The sequence below is a fragment of the Serinus canaria genome, chromosome 1, assembly GCF_022539315.1.
Source record: "Serinus canaria isolate serCan28SL12 chromosome 1, serCan2020, whole genome shotgun sequence".
Taxonomy (NCBI): Eukaryota; Metazoa; Chordata; class Aves; order Passeriformes; family Fringillidae; genus Serinus; species Serinus canaria.
In genome coordinates, this window is record NC_066313.1 from 21,409,079 (window position 1) to 21,428,861 (window position 19,783).

The 19,783-nt window shown below is 37.3% G+C and overlaps 1 protein-coding gene across 1 annotated transcript in view; it reads right to left on the reverse strand.

Annotated features, from left to right (window-relative positions):
• Positions 1-19,011, reverse strand: part of CFAP44 (cilia and flagella associated protein 44) — a 38,597-nt gene extending 19,586 nt beyond the window's left edge. Inside the window, exons 1-16 of the mRNA XM_030235207.2 lie at positions 18,946-19,011; positions 17,101-17,278; positions 15,930-16,092; positions 14,828-14,930; positions 14,295-14,511; positions 12,764-12,878; positions 12,095-12,259; positions 10,849-11,004; positions 10,245-10,292; positions 9,366-9,465; positions 8,046-8,140; positions 6,198-6,404; positions 5,141-5,251; positions 2,760-2,912; positions 797-1,015; positions 199-341 (exon numbers count right to left, since the gene is read on the reverse strand). Coding sequence (XP_030091067.2) covers positions 199-341; positions 797-1,015; positions 2,760-2,912; positions 5,141-5,251; positions 6,198-6,404; positions 8,046-8,140; positions 9,366-9,465; positions 10,245-10,292; positions 10,849-11,004; positions 12,095-12,259; positions 12,764-12,878; positions 14,295-14,511; positions 14,828-14,930; positions 15,930-16,092; positions 17,101-17,278; positions 18,946-18,988 — 2,216 coding nt within the window. The 5' untranslated portion in view covers positions 18,989-19,011. The remainder of the gene's footprint in view (positions 1-198; positions 342-796; positions 1,016-2,759; positions 2,913-5,140; positions 5,252-6,197; positions 6,405-8,045; positions 8,141-9,365; positions 9,466-10,244; positions 10,293-10,848; positions 11,005-12,094; positions 12,260-12,763; positions 12,879-14,294; positions 14,512-14,827; positions 14,931-15,929; positions 16,093-17,100; positions 17,279-18,945) is intronic.
• Positions 19,012-19,783: the final 772 nt, after the last annotated feature.

Genomic DNA, 19,783 nt, shown 5'->3' on the forward strand with positions numbered 1-19,783 from the left:
ATTCTATCAGACACATGGCTCAGCTAAGTCCATTAGGAATTTTAAGTGAAACTCAGTGCCAGGAAAACCAGAGAAAGTTCATGGATACTAGAGTTGAGCCACAATTGAAAAGGGGCAAAGGAGCATACACTCCTCCCTTCCAAGTTAAATTTCATCAAGCTTTATCCCAGAGCTATTTGTTACATTACAGTGTTTTACCAGAAGGAGATTCGGTGAATGGGATTCTTCTCAGTGTTCTCCATAGGAATCACTTCAAAGGGTTCATCCTTCCTCTTCTCAGGGTTTTCTCCATCATCATGTGAGAATTCGCAGTGATAGAGAAACCCTGAGTCGTACCCACCCTGAAGAAGAGAAGGACCATAAGGAAATGGTGACAAAAGAAAACTGAAGCAACTGACCAGGAAAATGCAAATTTCAGAATAATTCTTCCTTTCTTAAGGACCTGTGATACGTTAGAAAGTGCTACCTCCAAACACCTAGAGACCCTATTTATCCACAGACAGAAGTCTGTCATGATCTCTGGCATTAAAAGCCATTCTACCACTATGTTAAAATTCTACCTTCTGCTTGTGAGGGAACATCTCAGTCTTTGTGCCCATTCAGGCACCACCAAGAAGGGCACCTACTGGGTATTTACCAAACAATCTAAATCAGAGTGACACTACTGGTATACTTCACAAAAACCAGTGAAACTGTCAAGGATGAAAGAAATTGGATGTCCTAGGGATGACAGATTTCAAAGGGAAAGGATGTCACATCATGCAACCCAATCAACATGAAGTAAAAACTGATTTACCAAGGAAAGCCAAAATTTTCCTGGTGCTGAATAAAAGCCACAGAGGATGGGACTAGGCTCCTCTGGTATGTAGATAGGTGGCAATGGCTCCTCTTCAGGTTCTTCCTCTTTAGGTTCTTCTACCTCAAGTCCCAGCTCCTTTTGCTGCTTTATCCATTCAAGTCTTGCCTTCTCCTTTTCTTCCTTTTCTTTCTCTCTCCGTGCAATCTCCTCTTTCAGCTATTACAATGAGCAGAGAAACACCAAGACATGAAACCAAGGCACTCCACACATCACTGACTGAAGGAGTCTCATAAATGAAATCCAAGGTGGTGTTGGCATTATACATACAAAATATCTACAGAAATCTCTTTCCTGTCAACTTAGCAGAGATCAACTAGACTTCATGGGACTCTCCTGTGAAATTCCCCCCTTTCCCTCCTCTGAGGTATTTACTCTTGATCCTTTGAAACAGAAATAATTCTGAATGACAAGCAGATTTCAACATTTCCTCACAGAGATTATTCCAAATCTTCACCACTAGGCTTACTCCTGCAAAAATCCTAAGTCCTGTCCCCTGCCTGCCCTGGAGAAAGAAAAGAAGAGGAAAGCTGAACTTGAAGAAGTTCCAGTGCATCATTGGTATACAGCAAAAGAGAGAAGCTGTAATTGAATTAACATCTGAACTATGAAGGAAAGATTTATCAAACCTTTAAAATTCTCTTCCATTCAAGCCTACTATAGCATAAACAAATATCAAACATTCTCTAAAACAGTAGCTTCCTAGGAAGATACTAGATAGATGAACCAGCAAGCCCTTAAATATTATCAGCTGATCTTTGTCTGATACACCTTTTAAAAATCTCCTGTTCTAGGGACTCTACAGACTATAAAAATTACTTTTTTTATCACCACCCTTACTGTGAGAAATCTTTCCTTGCATTAGAACATCTTTTTTGTAACTTATTAATTATTTATCTAATTCCAAATTAAAAAGAGAGCCATTAATATTCTTTCTTCCTGTAGAAACATTTTTTTATTTTTAGTAATTGTTTCTCAACATTATTCTTCTCATTTGACTAAAAAACCAAAAGAAAACCAACCAAAAAACAAACAAACAAGAAGACCAACAAAACTCAATACATATTATTTTAATCTTTCATTTCTCATGCATGCTTTGTGATTATTCTTATCGATATTGCTGGGAAAAACATCTAGAGATCTTGCTCCTGCATGCTGACTTCCTCCAAGTTATAACACAAAATGAAGTTTGCCTGACATAAGTAATACAGGAGCAGTTAACAGAGAAGGCAGAGAAATCTCAGGTTGTAAACAGAATGAGAGAGGCTGTTGCATTGTAGTGGATTGAGTGTGGAACTGAGAGCCTGCTCACTGGAATTCTCCTTCTGAGCCTAACATCAGCTTGCTTTTTAGTTTCACAAAACTAACTGTAGCTGTGAGTTGGCATAACTCTTTTCCTTTGGCCCCACATATTCCTTTTAAATACCAAGTACCATTCAGAAATTAAATGCACACCTTTAAACTTATAAGATTTTTTTAAAAGCCAGAAACACTGCTAAAAAAATAGAGATATTTCATATTTGCTTCAAGGTGACTACCTGACAGTTTTATAACTGTTGAAAGAAATTTCCTATAAGGTGAATATCAACCACAAGATATAGTCTTTTTGTGAAAATTACCAAAATTAAAATATTTTGAGAACTAATGCACTACCTTTCCTTTTCTCTAATGCTGTCTTCTAATTATAATCAAAATTCACATCATGCTTTCAGTGTCATGTAGGTTTGAATAAACCAAAAACAACTTGTACTTTCAAGCCACAAATGGCTTCTACCTGCCATTCCCTTTCAAGGAGATTATCAAAAACCCTGTGATGAAATACAGGGACAAGAAACTCATCTGGGTAGTTTAGTCACCTGGCACAATGAAGAAGATTAAATTCTGCCATAGGAGAGGTTTTTACCTTGATTTGGGATTTAATACTATAAAAATGGAAGTACTGTGTTGGCAGGTTTTTTATGTGATAGGTGGTCACAGCATCCTGCTTCCCACGGAGAGGGGCAGGAACCTGGACAGCAAAGCCATTTTCGCAAAGGATGAGCAGCATGCTCTTGATCTGTATAAAAACACAAAGATTGGGCAGATGTATAAATAGAATCGAGACAAATGGGAGGAAAAGTTGGTTAGGCAGATGAACAGGCATAAAGCCAAACTCCAGCCACACTTACCTGTGCTCTTATTTCTATGTACACTTTTAAATGGACATCAGAAGTCAGTGAGCTTTTATGCTAGGCAAAGCTAAGGAATTGAAGAAATCTTTGCTGTGTCCAAAACAGCTGTAATTCTGACACTGCTTAGCTTGAAAGCAGCATGATGATATTTGGAAATTTGATTAAATTAAAAGATGGATTTGACCCATGACTTAGTAGGTTTTGGGTTGAAAATTTCATATATTTCCATACTAATAGATACTTTATATCATCAAGACTTGGCTCAAAGTCTTGCTAAAAACTACTTACCATACAGTTTGTTTTTTGTTGGCACCTCACAAGTCCTTTTAAATGTGAAGTTAGGAAGAATAGGTGAGGTGAAGGTAATGATTATTCAGTGTTTTGAGTTTTTAAAAGACAAGTCTGTACTTAGTTTCAGTTTTCATAAGCTATCTGAAGAAAAGAGAGAGAGGCTTATTTTATCTGACACATCACTAAAAATGTGCAAAGAGGGCATTTTAGCATTGCGATGGAAGCCCTAACTAGGAATGATATGGTTTGCCAGAATTCAGGACATCCCTCTAGCTGTCCTGGATTGACAGAACCCCTGCCAGGGGGCTCAGAGACCCTGGCACAGAGCCCAGGACACCTGTGACTTTAATTATGACCCATAGGGCAAATTACCAACCTTATATGAGGATCTGCAAGCCACAAAAGTCTAAGTAGAATAAAAATTAGTTTGTCACAAAGTGAAAAATAGATTTTTAAGGTTTTTAGGAGTTCAGAGGGCAAGATAGAAGGATCTGGGCATGTCTAGCCTTTCTCCTTCTTCTTCTTCTTGGCCTCCATCTTCTGCAATTATGGTGGCACTTTTAGATTGGTCTAGAGTAGAAGCTCACTGTCTAACATAGGTGATAGGTATTGGGAAGTTATGGTAAATAATGTACAGGTAGCTTTTAGTATAAAAAGATAACACTGCCCTGAGTTTGGCCAGAGTGCCTCTGTCTGACCTGCTGAACAAACCTCGGCAGGCCAGAGAAAGAATTTTATAGATAAGAAACAATAAAAAACCTTGAGAACAAGAATTGCAGAGTTCTGACTCTTTCTTCAACAGCCAGGCAGAGAAAAGAGACTTTCTAATGCATCTTGGGGTCACTCTGACCAGCGGAAGTCCCGAGAATGGTTCCTGTGCCTATAGGATCTCAGTTTGACAAGGCATTCATTAAATGTATTTAATCACCAGTGCTTCTTTAAAACAAACAAAAAAAAAAGAAGTGGTGTGACATTCAGATGCTGGCACTATGTTAAGCAAGTGTTCTTATCTAGCAATGGAGGCCAGATACTGGTAGAGAAAATTGTTCAGGCAGAATCTAACACCCAAGACATAATGGGTACTTTTTTAGTGAGGAGGAGTACCTTGTCTTCAAGAAAAGGACTCAAAATGCAACTGTCAGATCAAGATCTGTTGTTTCTGCAGTAAGATGGGATTCATACCAACAAGACTTCTTTTGCCAGCTTTTAGAAGTGGGAATACCCACACTTTGCCACTATGCACCTGTAAAATATATCTTGCTAGCAACTAAATATAATGGTCTCTCCTCTAAATAAGGTTACTGGACCAAATAAAATTTAAAATGTTATCCTAACCCTCTTTTAAATATTAGCAAAAACCTACATTGATATGTCCTGACACATTTCAAACACAGAATGTGAATTTCAAGCACCCAAAATCTTTCTTAATGTTGTCAAAAAGCTTTTCAAAAGCCTGTTTTAATAGGGGCAAGAGTCACAGACAGTAACGCCCAAGTAACTTCTTTGTCAAAGAGAATCAGTTCTTCCACAAGCTAAGGAATAAGACTGTTTCTTCAAGTCAAGGGCTCAAAAAGCATACCAAAATCTTGTAGTTTGCATTATCCAAAACCCAAAATATATCCATAGTGACTGAACCAGAGATTAAGCTACACAGAACCTTTTAGAAGCTGTCATGCTGAAGCAGCATGAAGAACAAAGTAGCAAAATATTATTTGTATTGTCTATAGAGGACATGACTAGAGTCATGGATCTTCATCTATTTTGACTGGAAATTCTTTTTAAAACTGCTGGGGAGGAGAGAAAACAAACATACATTACTTACAGAAGAAGGTGGAGACCACTGTAATGCTTGTACAGGCCCAGGGACACAGATGAATCCAATAGGCTTGTATTCATCCTCAATAGCAAAAAAGAAGACTGTTTTGTCTTTACTCTGGGGAAAAACAAACGAACAAACAAAGATGATGACTGAATCAAAGCTGACCAAAAATTCAAAAGACTCTAAGTACTTTGTGACATAGGCACATACTTCCATTTTTTTGTGTCTAAACAGGGGAAACTAAGGACTGGATTTCCATGATGATTTACTGGGAGGAAATAAAAATCCTGCCCATGCTGTTCCAAGAAACATATTGCACCCATACCACTCTCATGGTCCTCCTTTGGCATCACCGACCATGTGCTTTCTGCCCATTGCCACAAGACCCTCTTTAAACCTCAGGCTCAGGCCTGATTTTTCAGATAAGGTAGCACAAGCTGATTTCCCCAGATAACAAGAAGTTCCAGAAGTGGCACACAACATGATTCGTTGTACCTTAAATCCTACATTAAATTAAATGCATGGCAATTCAGCTTAAGGAACACATAACTCCAAATGCACTGATCATGGCTAAGGACAAGCTTTTAAAAGGAGACACCACATTAACTGGAAACCATCTCAAAGACTACCAGGCATAATGACTGACTGACTGACTGACTGACTGACCCTGTGGTAAGGCCAAGCAGTGCTGGGTAGCAGCTGGATTGCCGCCAATGTGGTGTACCAACGAAGTTGCTTTTACAAATTCCAAGATCCTACTAAACTAATTCCAAAATGAACCAAATCCACCTCAAATGGAATTACAGAATTCACACTAAGCAATTAGTGTGAATACAGTAATTCACAAAATGAATTGTGTGAATTGCGTGGTTGCTTTCCTTCCAAAAAACAGATGTGAGTGCAAACAGATCCTTCTCCCTGCACAGAGAACTACAGCAAGCAATCAACAGCAGCAACAGAAGTAAAACTGCATTACTGTCAGTAAACAAACTTTACCTTCTCTTTCAAAAGGCTCTACATTTGTGGCTTGATAAAACCAACCAAACTAAATGATACATACCCCTGTGGCAAACACATTTCCCTTTAGTTCATATGCCAGGGCTGTGACTGCAGCAGCATGAGGTTTGAAAACTTGTTTCAGATTTATCTCTGCAATCTCACTGGCCTGTTCAGCATGACCCGGTAGCAGCTTGGGATCATAAACTTCAATTATGCGGACAACGCCATCTTCAAACCCCACGGCAATTAGACCTCCCTCAGGATTTACCTTTAAGTGAAATGAAGAAAAAAAAATTACAGTGCACATCTGAGAACTTTAAAGAATAATCCATATGGCACATGCTCTGTTGTTTACCTTGAAACTCACCTTATGTGGAAGCGTTGCTAAAGAACAAAGAATATTACATACATGGGAAATGTTGTTCATTCTCTCTAATATGGTACCACAAAAGAAGACAAAGGACCGGGGCCTATTTTTTGGTTTGGATTGTGTTTTGGTTTTTTTAGCGATACCATGCCACTGAAACTGAAGATGTCAATGAGGATGTGGTTGTAATGTCTGAGGAAAAAGTAATTCATACTGACATAAAGATATATCAATAGCTTCTTAAGCAAAAGAGCTGAAACTCAAAATGAAGAATTATATTTCCCTGAATATAATATGGGGCACCAAACCTAAGTATGATTTTTTAAGAGGTCAGGGAACAGGCTTGGGTCTGGCTGAGTCCATAGAAAGTACAGCAGTCAACAGGGAATGACACTTGAGATGGAAAGGAGGAGGAGTCTTTACCCTAAGTCCTGTAGGTAAGCCAATTGCTAACAACTGAGAGAGGCTTGAACTGTGATAAAGGTTAGAGAATCAGGCCTGTGTTTTAGCTGGATATAGCTGAACTTTTGGATTTAGCTGATATTTGCCATACATGGTAATGTCTTGAAGGCAATTGCAAGCTGACTTGTCAGTGTTCACTTACCTAACAAAGACACTGCTAGCTGTCCTATGAGGAGATTATGGCATACAGATGCTTCAAAGTATGTTGGACTAAGTTTTCTTAGATTAATAACACAGATTTTAAAATACATTTGCACACTTTAAACTGTGACCAAGTACTTAATATAATTTTAAATGCAGCTGGATAGACTAAGTGCCCTTTGTTTTACAGATTGTGTTCAGTAATAACTTTCATAAAACTGAACTGAGTCAGTTTTGTGATGCCGTACAATTTATTGTGGCAGACATGTTACCTTATGAAGGTACAGGTAACCACTTACAGCATCTCTGAAAGCCTGCTTGGCCAGAATTATATTTTTATAAAATAATGACACTCTCCCAGTGGAACTCTCTCACCTTGAACATTCAAGTAATTATTTGCCTCCTAAATTTGCTTGTAATTAATCCACCAACCTTGCTATGTTTCCTCAAGAACATAACTAGCCAGTACTTTAATTAAAATTAGCAAATATGTCTACAAGTGATAGACTCCACACTCCACAAATGATCAGTTCTGGCAACAGTTTTTAATGATTTGTCTCCAAATGTTTGTGATTTGTCTGGGCTGTCATTTCAAAATGTGTTAACTAACTCATGTTAATTGACATTTGCTTTGTGTGGGTTAAATAGAAGCTATTAGGCTTCAAACTCAGACTATTTCCCATACTGCACACAGAAATCTTATTTTTAAAATCTTAGGAAGGCACAAAGTAGGATACCTGATAACCCATAGTAAAGTTAAACTGTTCCCATACTGCATACAAACATACTACCCCACAAACTTATCTATCCTGCTACAGTGAATTTCACCAGGGCCTAAGAAGTGACCTCTAATGTCTTGTTTGCTGAGCAGCTTCCTGCGTGCTGGCAGGCTCATAACCTCCTTGATGAATTTTTGCTAACATGCTAGGAAAAACTCACAACAGCCGGTGCCCATGCCAGCGCTGTTCCTCCCTGTTTAAACTTGATTATGCTTAGTTGGCTGTTGCTGCTGAAGTCATAGATGCGCACTGACCCTGAAAGGAGACAGTAAGAATTTATTTCTTGCAATGTCACACGTTAGGATTTATGGAGAAATGTCTATTTATTTGAATTAAAATCTAGATTAAATGTATGTTTTCTCTTTTGTGTAACAAAATGCCAGCATGAAAGATGGTTACAGAGCACCATAGCTACCATGGTGTTCGTGAACAAAATACATGACTTCTTCACCATTCAACTTATACAGAACCAAGAGTTTTTGAGGCTGAGAGTTGTAACAAGAAGTCCCAGGCTGACAATCTACATGTAATTTTCAAGTGAGCACGGAATTGTGGCATACTCTACAGAAAATCGGTACTGATTACATAGGAAAAGATGATAGGCTACTACTTGGGACTGCCTAGGGAGGAAAACATTTAAAGGGAGGAAAACATAGGTAACTGTCCACAAAAGATCCAATTTCATTAATGTGAAAATTAACAGATTCATAGGCACACATACTGATTGCATAAAATTCCCTTCCAACTAGAATTTATGCAAAAGGTCGTTTGCCCAACTGGTAGGAGTTAGTCTTCAGGCTAGAAGAATATGTGCATTGTATAATGCAGACAAATTACAAGACAGTACTGACAAGAATTTAATTAGAAGACCTAGTAGTGTTTTCTGAACAGTATAAATGACATTGTTAGTGGTCTGGCCAGCAGTAGTTCTTTCAAAGCACAATAAAGCTAACATTGAGATGCCTAAACAGCAACATTTATACAAGTTAAATGGATATGTCTGTAATTGCTTTTTATCTGTTGATGAGAGCATAATAGCTATTGCATTTTCTAAGAAAGGCACGAAGATTAATATTTGCAATGGCTTACACAATGCTGCAGGTGCATGTAATTCCTTACAAGATAAAAATCCCAAAACTTATTAAACCCCAGCACTGAATACAAGTACTGTTACTCAAACCAGATGTCTCACTTTTCCAGCCATTCCTTCAGAACAAAAAATTTACGAAGTTTCCCATTAAAAACTTCCATTGTTAAAATCCCAGGTTTTTAGGATGAAGCAGTCTTAATGTATTATTTCAAAACATTCACGGTTTGCCTTAAATATTAAAGAACTGATCCCAGGAATAACAATTGGATGTAAAGTGACTTTGCAAGAGCAAATGCACAAATGCAAAACACGGTAGCTCCAAACCAAGCATCATTGTCCTTCAAAACTAATAATGTCAGTGGCATGAGAGGAAAGGAACAGTGCACTTACGGTCAAGAGCTGTGGTGGCCATCAGGCATGTAAAGGGAGAGACACTGATGGCCTCAATCCCCCCAGAGTGGAAGGTACACACACGCTCTGGGTCGTGGCTCTGCAGTGCAAAACAGAAGAGAAATTATGCTGCATTTTACACTTGTGCTCTCCAGTTTGAGCTTATGCTGCCTGGGAAATAATTTAATCATCCAAGGAATTGCAGACTTTGCAACAATTTTTTTTTTTTTTACATTAGTATGTATAGTATGTGTGTTTTATTTGCCATAAAATTATTGGAATATATTTTACTTTTCATATTAGAATTCTCTTCCCTACAGAGGACTGTTCCTATTTACTTTATTATGTTCCAGAGCAAAAATTAATTGATACTTTTTCACCTCTGTCATCTATTTCTTCATCAAAAACATCTTCAGCAGTAACACTAGTTACTAGTAGGATAAAACACTTCAAATGTGTTTATAACACTTGTTATTATTTTTTTCTAGTTCTTTCTGTCATTTAAAGACTACAGTAAGGATTAGTTCAAACACCTATCTATAGAGGAAATAAAAACACTACTTGAACTCATTTCCTGCATCCATGCAACTTTCATTACCAGTTTACAGAATTAAACTTTAAAGTAACTCGAATTTAGCAGCTGAAATTTCAAGAATCAAAAATCAAACTCCGCTTTACCATCCTGCACAATCATTACAACCAATTTGAAAATTTTCATGAAATAAAATATCTCTTACAATGCTACAATTTTCTACCGCACAACTTCATAAAAAACAAATTTCATTCCAGATGGAACCAGTATAGTTACAGGATGTCTCAGGACATGGTTCCTATTGCAGATGAACTGAAGACATCAGAAGAAAGAAAAAACAAAATTACCATATTTGAAAAAGTCAAATCCAGCTTCCATATTGCTCCACTTGTATCCTGAAGAAGAAAAAACATTAACTGAATATTTTCATACTCAGTTTGGAAATAAAACTGCAGATGGTGACTTCTTAAAAAGTCCTCAATGATTATCATCGTGAAACAGAAATTACTAAATGCAATTATGTTGGTCTTAAGAATCCCATTCATCACTTTAATGTAATAGAACTTGACAATACCTTTTGGCATTCTCCTATTCTTATGCCAGAGTCTCACACATTACTGTACACTAAAAACACAGCACAGCATAACACAGCATAATTCAATCAGAAGGGACCTGCAAGGATCATCTCGTCCAATTGCTTGATCACTTCAGGCCTAACCAAAATTTTAAGTATATTATTAAACGCCTCTATAAATGCCTCTTAAACATTGACAGGCTTGGAACTTAAACAACCTCTCTAGGAAGCCTGTTTCAGTGTTTTAAAAAAAACCAACAAAACTGTAGGTAGGTATGTAGATAGCTAGGTAGGTAGATAAGATTATTTTCTATATATACAGAAGACTGAATTCTACTGAAAAGAAACACTCTGATTTGTACCTGAGTGTGTCTTACCTGAGCAAACCAGAAGGGCTGTTCATGGTCATGAATTTTTGTAATGAAATTCAGGCTGACATTCTTGCCAAGCCAAAGTTCATTCATAGGCTCCATCTCCACTAACCCTGTGTCATCCACAGGATCAGCAGTATCTACTACCTCAAAGTTCCACATCTTCATGGCAGTAGAAGCATTAAAAAAAGGAAAAAAAAGAGCTATTTTTATATGACCAGGTTATTTTTATACACAACAAATATGGAAAATCATAATTTTAAGAAAACAAAATCACTGCTTTGAATATAACCTAGAACAGTGACTGAAGTTTCAATTCAGCCCTGACACTAGCAGAGCTGTACATGGTAGCTTAAGAACCATGCAGAATCAATGGTATCTATGGGGACTCAGCATGGCTCATACTGAGGCAGCACAAATAATGGGAAGTCTAACCCTTCCATGCTCTGCTCTGTAGGATAAGGACAACATATCAGTTAGCACACATATTATCAAGTGAATTTTCCTAAGGGAAAACACCAGCCTATAAAACACAACAACAACAACAGTGTTTGAAACCCTCCACTGTCTATAGGTCAGTATACCATTGATTATCTTGGCCATTCCACACATCAGCAGAAGACACATCATGTTCTGACTTAAAGAGCAGGGAAATAAGAATTTGGCATTCTCCTATTCTTATGACTCTGGCATAAGAATAGGAGAATGCCAAATTCTTGATCATTGACAGGTGAGATCAGAAAGTGGTGTTATGCATAAGGAAAACATTTTGACCTTAATTTATAGAATTATTTGTTAACTTCAGGATGCTTTTTCTTTAATTTTTCCCTATTTGAGGATATGTATCTCTGAGATGCTAGTTAATTTCTGTGCTATTTTAACATTAATAATATGAGCTTTTAAACACTCAGAAAATTTATTTCATATATTCCTGTATCTTGTTTTTTATCTTTTAAATTACACCACATATTAATAGGCCTGGAAATTACAAAATGTTAGAATGTAGTCAGGAACAAAGCTATTAGAAAACCACTGAAGATTGTTTTGATTTACTAAAGTAAAAGCTGATTTATTTATTCATGCTATCCAATTCAAACACATACACTGTGGACACGTGCTCTTATTTTCTTTGTTATACCAAATAATTTTCAGAAAGAAACTATCCTCCAAAAACCTGGTAAAGGAAATATGTAATATTTATCTGCGGACCATACATTTGCACACCTAAAGGCAGAGCAAAAGAAAAACTCACCCGAATGACACCATCTTTTCCAACAGAGTAAAGGTCTCCTTCATCAAAAACCAACTGGCTGATAGGGCCCTCATGACAAGGCTTGCGTCCAACTTGACAGAGCTCTACTTTAATGAGGCCACCTTCCCAAAGCAGCAAATTGCCCCACTCAGTTCCTGAGACAACCTTCAATGCAAATGAAGAAAAGTATGTAAGCACCTGCATGTAATTGTGCAGAAGCAGACAAGAACCCAATTAACATTTGTGGCTTCCTTCCATGAAAGCATTAAACCAATGGAAAAGTACAGACACTTGCAAGAGAAGATGTAATTGATGAGGAGGTTCAACTTTTTAGCAATGTGACATAATTTGCATGCACTGAAATTGGTGAAGATTGGGACCAACAGTCTCTTTGTATTTCTGCACACTAATGTTTTCACATCAGAATACACTCCACTCGAAGCCAACACAGATCTTTTTTCTGTCATTTACAACACTAACTATTTTCCAATTATTACAAAGCAAGACAGGGATTTTGGGCAAATTGATGGCAATATTTTCTTCTCATCATTGGCCCAATTAAAACCATTTTTAAGCAAATAGTAACTCTCTAACTTACAAAGCAGACTTTATATCAAAGCCTAAAAGGGTACATAATATTTTTTCTTTCAGTCACTTTTTCTCACTTACCTTCCCATCGGGCAGCTCTACAAAACCTATAATGTCAGACACTGCTGTTTTTCCAAACCTGCCCAAAGCTCCTTGCAACTTGAGACCAGTTAATGTGAGAGCCATCTTCCAGAACCTAAGTACAGAAAACAACACCCCTCACTGATACAAGATTTCCTAAACACTGTTCAATCCCTCTTAGACATTGCAGTACTCTTACCAGGCATGCCTTGCTCATGTATTAACTCCTTTTTGCAGGAAAACTTGGGGTTGTTTCTTTTGAAAATGACATAAATGACATCTACAAACATTTCCCTATCCTAATCCTATGAAAAAGCTAGGAAAAGGATTTGGAATAAGCAGAATGAAGATTAAACTACTATTTAAAATTAAGAAGTGTTAAATCAACAGCTACATCTTTCCGGCTTCAACCCATTCACATACTTAGGGATATCTATTTTATCCTTGCTGTGGAGTGTATGGTGCTCAGTTTTGTAAACCTAAGAAACTGAGGACTTCATTAAAAGTCATCCAAGTTCTCTTGTGGAATTAAACTGTATTATAAAATCTTACTGAGCCAAAGGTTTTATCCTAAATAGTAGTGTCTCCTGTGTGTTCTGGAGACATTACTTTTAGGATAACTGTTGGAAATCGTAATTTGAGTCCACATTTGGGTGAAAGGTCACATTTATCATGTAATAAAAGCTATGTCAGAGTTTATTTGTAATTTTTCAGCTCAAAAGAAAGTTTATAAGAGGTTTTGTCAGATTTCCATAAATAATGCATTCTAAACTACACTTGTTCTGTGTCCAAATAAATCATTTGCTATTTCAGACCCACCTTGCAACCAAACTATAAAGCAAATCTCAGATTTTTATCTGATTTCCCCATTAAAATTCAAAGAAACTTTAGATGCATTATAATTTTAAAGATATCATTTTTATTACTACAGAATCCCATTCATAGCGTAAGACTCTGCTGTGTTAAGATTTGAGTACTGGATAAGCACAGAACACAAAAAGAAAGTTTAAAGTCATTGGGTGTTTGACCCTATTTTATAAGAGGATCCAAGAACTTAGCAGGGAAGGGAATGTAGGGAAACGTCTTTTGTAGGCTTTTCATGAGATCAGAGGGTTTCTGATCCATGACCTGGCAACCAGCTCTAAAGGCTGTCCAAGGAGCAGATGAGCTCAAGAAATCAAAGACAGAAAGCCCAGAAGGCACAGAAGGTAAACATCCTATGTTACCAGCTAGAAGACATGCGTACATAAGAATTTTACATTTCTTACCAGTGCTTGTTGAAATTACACAAATGGAGCCAGAGGTACTGAAATTTAACATCAAGCATCATCCTATTTGGACAGCAAAGATATTGAAAGATTTGTTTGACTGGCTGAAGAATTTGAAAATCCTCAATTTTTGCAATTGTAAGGGCCAGGTAAAATAGCATTCCTCATTGGTACATGTTTGCTAATGATACATTCTTTTTAATCATCTACTCTGTATTATGACTGCAGAGGTGTTATGTATTAATCTTAATCAGCAAACCTACCTGATGTGTCCTGATCCACATGTAGTCAGATGCTCTTCATTCTCAGCAGAAAACATGACTTTGTAAACATCCTGTGCAAAAGCTTTTGACCTCAACAGAGTCTCCTCTTGTTTCCAGTCCCAGATGGTCAACATGTAGTCAGGGCTGCTCCCAACACTGGCCAGCAAAGTGCCAGTACGGTTGAAATCACCAAAAACATAGGCTACCTCTGTTCCACCTAAAGAAATGTACAAGCCCCAATACACATGCATAGGAAAGAGATAGAAACAACACAAAAATCCACTCAGAAGGAGCACAACATTCACTGAAATTATTTTTTATTCAATAAGTAATGGCTTTAGGTCAGCTATCTCTATCAAATAGAAGCTTCTTCCCATGCAATAAAAACTTGAAACCAATGTTTTCTAATTTTGCTGTGAAGGACCAGAAGATTCTATTTCCTCCTAAACTAAAAATGATCCAATACTCCATCTGCTGGGATCTTTAAACACTAGTCCATCTGTATAAAATAAAAATAAAACGTTTTACACTACCTTTCAGTATTCTGTAGGGCCTCACCGAAGGATATGTGTAGACGACAATGTTTGGCTTCTTTCCTTTTTCTCCTACTGCAAAGTACTCCTTACTAGGGTGTGCCTTGAAAAAGCAGAAGTCTTGTTGTATGCTGTAATAACACCTCTGTCTTTATCCTGATCGTTACTGAGTTATTGTATTCACCCACTCATTAGTGAAAACATATTGCCATAAATACTAGATTGCATTTTTCTGTATGTTTATTCTGAACAACTGTCAACATATTGCTCAATATCAGAATGAAACCACTATGCACACAAAATGGTATATCCCACATATATTGTGGAATCATCACAAATGGTGAAACAATCAGCTTTGTGATGCATTCTTTTACTATTTCTACCTCACTCAACCCACCAGCTAATCTTTCTATAGCAGGATTTGTGTCAGCAGCCACCTACTTCAGCAGACAGCTGCAGAAGAGCTATCCTGAATGACACTGCTCTGAAGGTGTAAAAATGTACACTGATTCCCCAGAAAAGGCTGCTTACGATGAAGCAGGATAGTCTGAGGCTGGTAGTCTGAAAATCTCGCTTACGTGTAATAAAACTGAGAGATAGCAGAGCTTTCACATGGTAAGGTATTTCAAATTCAGAGACAGAACTTGATACTTCAACCTCTTGAAAAGTTTATTAGAGTGAAACCAAATACTTTTTATTTTTGTGGGAACTTGATTTTCTAAATTTTTAATTGTAAGCATGACTCTATATTAGTATCAGTTGTGATTAGGACAGATGAAGGGTTGAAAAAAAATAAAAGAATTGCTATGAGCCAAAAGATTTAAATAAGAATGTAAAAATAATCCCAGCTGGACTTGTCAGTCCTTTTAGGTAGCTGAGCATGGGACTAAGGTGTGCAGATACTTGTTCTCTGCCAATTATATTGATGGGATGAGAAGCCCAAGCTGCATGATCCACGCATTCCTTTAATCAATACCATACACCTTCTTATGTATATGAAAATGCAACTGTAAAAGTCTCCCATATCTGGCAACCACAACCAAGCAAACATTTTCTCCCTAGAAAGTGATTAAAGTTCTTAAACAAGAAACAAAAACCATACTGTGATAAACCCAATGCCACCGCCAGAGCTGCTCCGCACGTGTTTCTGATACTTAGTTCTCAAGTTCTGGAGGATCACCTGGTTGCCTGCTACATAACCTACAGTATTTCTATCCATTACCATCAGGTTTACAGGTCTGGTACAGTCATATCCAAAAGAATGTCTGGGAACAGTCCAATAAGGAAAAGATTAAACAATGGCTTTTTAGAAAGTTTACTAAGTGGATAGAAATGCTTAAACTGAAACTAAAATGGAAATACTGAAACTAGTGACTAAGCCTGATGGCAGGAGATAATTTTCTTCAGTATACAGTGAAAGTAAAATATATCTTGACTCTGTAACTGAAAGGAAGGCCTTCTGAAGTTCATATCCCATCTTTTCATCTCCACTATGGGTACACCTCTTGCTTCTGATCATTTGGAGCTGCAAGGAATTACTATTTTATCTGTGTTCTCTTTCAAACAAAATGTAAAAGAGGTGCATCAGATTACCAGGAACTGTTCTACAGACAAGAGATCAAACCAAGCAGGTTTTCAAGCTCACTTCTTAATTGTTTACAGACAGACGTGAAAGGGAAAACCCAGTCTTCAATAGCAACTGAACTGTGTCTGCAGAGAAAGCCACATGCATATACAAAAGTCACATATCATATCCTATGCTACTTGACCATACCTACCCAAGAGTTTGTTGTAGCTCTTAACTGATGGGCACCACTTCCTTCATTCTATGAGTTTAGATCTCCTGAGCATCAGAATACAAATCTACCTGGTTCCTTCCGCACTTCTCCCTTATGAGGTAAACAAGAGCTCTTCTGCTCTCCCATCAGCTTCTTGGGGAACACCAGTGTGGCAAAAGAGAAAGGGAGAGCTTTGCAGGAAGTATTCTTATGCCAGTCTTCTGCCTGGTCACATTAGCTTCCCCATGATCTAGTTCTACAGGAGTACTTATAATAGGAAGCACTATGCCCAGTAGGAAATCTTTATGAGGTCAAGACAACACTTAAAATTAAATTCACCCAGAATCATAACTGGCCAGGATTTTTACCTGTGTCTCAACCAAAGGTATCCCTCTAACACCACATAGGCTACTCCAAATTTGAACAATATAATTTTGAGAAGGTATATTTAATATCATTAGCTTTGAATTTGCACAAGCTCAACAGAAAGGATACTTAAAAATAAGAAGGTCAGTGGGTATCTCAGTGTCGCCAGTGGCATATGGTCCTGAATATACATCTTCATATGTGTAGAAGAATGTTTCATCTATTTTCTTTTTTACCTCCTCACGCCTTTTTTGCGGTACTGAGGATACTTGAGCATAATGTTGTTCGTCCAAATTGTCTTCTGCACCTCAAAAGTGGGAACATTACAGAAATTTATATTCTCCATATGTTTTGGGTTAGTTGCTGATATTTGCACCTAACTATGAAAGGGAAGGAGTCACAACTCCTCACCCCCTTTGACAGAGCAATCAATACTTCATAGCTCAAAACAAGGGTTCCATGTCTTAGCAACTACTTGTCCTGGAATAGTCTGCCACAAATACTCCCTCAGACTTTTAAAAACTTCATTGTAAATATTCAAAACTGAAGAATTTAAACAAAAAAATATTTGAGGCTGTTCGAAAAATACTGGCTTTGAAACTTTAAGACTTACTAAAGCAGTTCAGTTGAGATTTGCTTGATATTTAGGTCTCCACTTTAGAAACCAAACAAATTTTAAAGTGTCTGTTTTCAGTAGCTATCGAATGCACATTGTGACACAAAACAATTATTAAAACCACATAAAATGGACCACCAGAAGACACCACTGTCCTCAAGAAAGCAAACTGCTAATGTGCAACCCAGTGTAGCTCCTCACTAAATTGCAATGCACAATACTGTCAACTTGACTTCCAATTAGTCACAAGCACTTGCTAAAAGTAGTTTCCAGTTGGTTATCTCAGGTTAAATCTATTTTGTAAGCATTTCATGCTGTCCTGACTGTTTTCTCTCGTAGGTGGGCCATGAGAAACAAGCAAAGGGGTCAGAGACCAGCCAGGCAAAGAGCAAAGTTAAGCCAACTGAAAGGGAGCAGAAATACTCAGTCACTGTAACTGAATACAGTCTGAGGTTGTTAGGCTGTTCCTAATAATAACAACTGTAAAAACAATGAAAATTAGAAAGTATGGGGGGTTTTAAGTTTGTATCACCATCTCCTCAGTGAACACCCGTTCTCAGCAATGTTCTCAAATGTCCAATTCCACTTGATTCCCTTCTTCCTCCTGTTCCTCTGCAGCTGGTGATTCACTTGAAACACTAGTTTTGTTTTCTTTTGCAAAGTATAATTGGTATCACTCTCTTAGGTATGAATTCCTTTGACTAATTTGCTCATACATGCCATATTAAATAAATACATATTTTTGTAGTAGTAAAAGAATCTCCTCTGTCCAACAACAGATGTCCTGATGCTTAGCATTAAGTGTCAGGAGAAGTTTACTTCCAAAAACCAGTAATTTAAAACTCAGGGGAAGGAAAAAAACAAACACATCTTATAACAGAAAAAATGTGTAAGAGGAAGATCAAACAAATGCCAAAAGTAATGCAGCAATGCATAAAAAAATCCTTCCAAAGTGGATTTGTTATTCATGCTACTGGTTCTAGTGTGTTAGATGACACGCAGGACACCTGAAATAGACACTGGACAGGCATTTCAAGATGAAAAATATGCTAATAAGAAAAATACTGGCCTCTGACTGAAAAAGTGTGGTAGAGTTAAAAACCTGATTTCAGTATTAGCTACAGAGACAGATCGAAGCAGCAAAAATTTTCAGGGAAGGGACTTTGAGAGCTGAGGCACAGCAGGAAGAGCAGACACATGGCTTAGTCCAGAACATCACTATGACGAGAGTAAAAATAAAATTCCAAGAGCAGGAACTGGAGTTGAAGTAAGAAAGGGGTGGTGGAAGAATGGTGGAAGAAACCAGAAGATACTGTACGTTCAGTACTGAAATCATGACATAACAGGGAAATGCTTACCACTGGAATCTGCCTCTGCATCTTCTGCTGGTTCCTCTTCCATTGGAAAAGGTGGATGTTCTCTCTCCCTGGCGGTGGTAAAGACAAACCTTTAGTATTGTTGCCTTTATTTGCCTTTTAGACCATTCTCATTTCCTCTCAAATGCTTTGAGATTCCCAAAGATGCTATTTGTCTTCTGCCTGTACACAAATATGGATAACCCAAAGGTATGTCCTACTTTGTGGAGTGAATTCATTGGCTCAGGTTTTAGGACTCCAGGATCTGAACAAATTGGTACAGCAAGACTTTAATCTAAATACTGTGTAATGGTGGGAGCTGACATGATTTAAATGTGTTGAGCTTCTCTTTAATATACTGGGATGAGATCTGTTTTTGAGACAACAAGGCTATTCCTTCACCTTTATGGTGGACTTCACAAAAATATCCGGAGACAGACATTCTGAGATCACCTAATATCTTGAATGGAAAAGAAAGAGAGATTATTCTTTAAGAAAAAAGGACTTTCTTCAAAACATTTTATGATAATGGAAAACAAATTTTAAAAGTTAGCACCATTTTTTAAAAAATTAAACAATTTAATAACACCCCTCTCCCATGATTTTTATCTTTCAGACCATCTTTTTCATGGTGCTACATTTTTCACTAGTTACTATTTTCCTCTGAAGTGGAAAAGGTCCAAATTTGTCATATAAAAACCAAACACATTGACCATTTTTACAAAAGTCTCAAAAACAAGCAAAAAAGCATAAGCATTGCTCTTACTCTAAATTTATTCTGCCTTTTGATTTCATATGTGTTCTCCATTTTCAAATGAAACACCTTAAAATACACATTGTA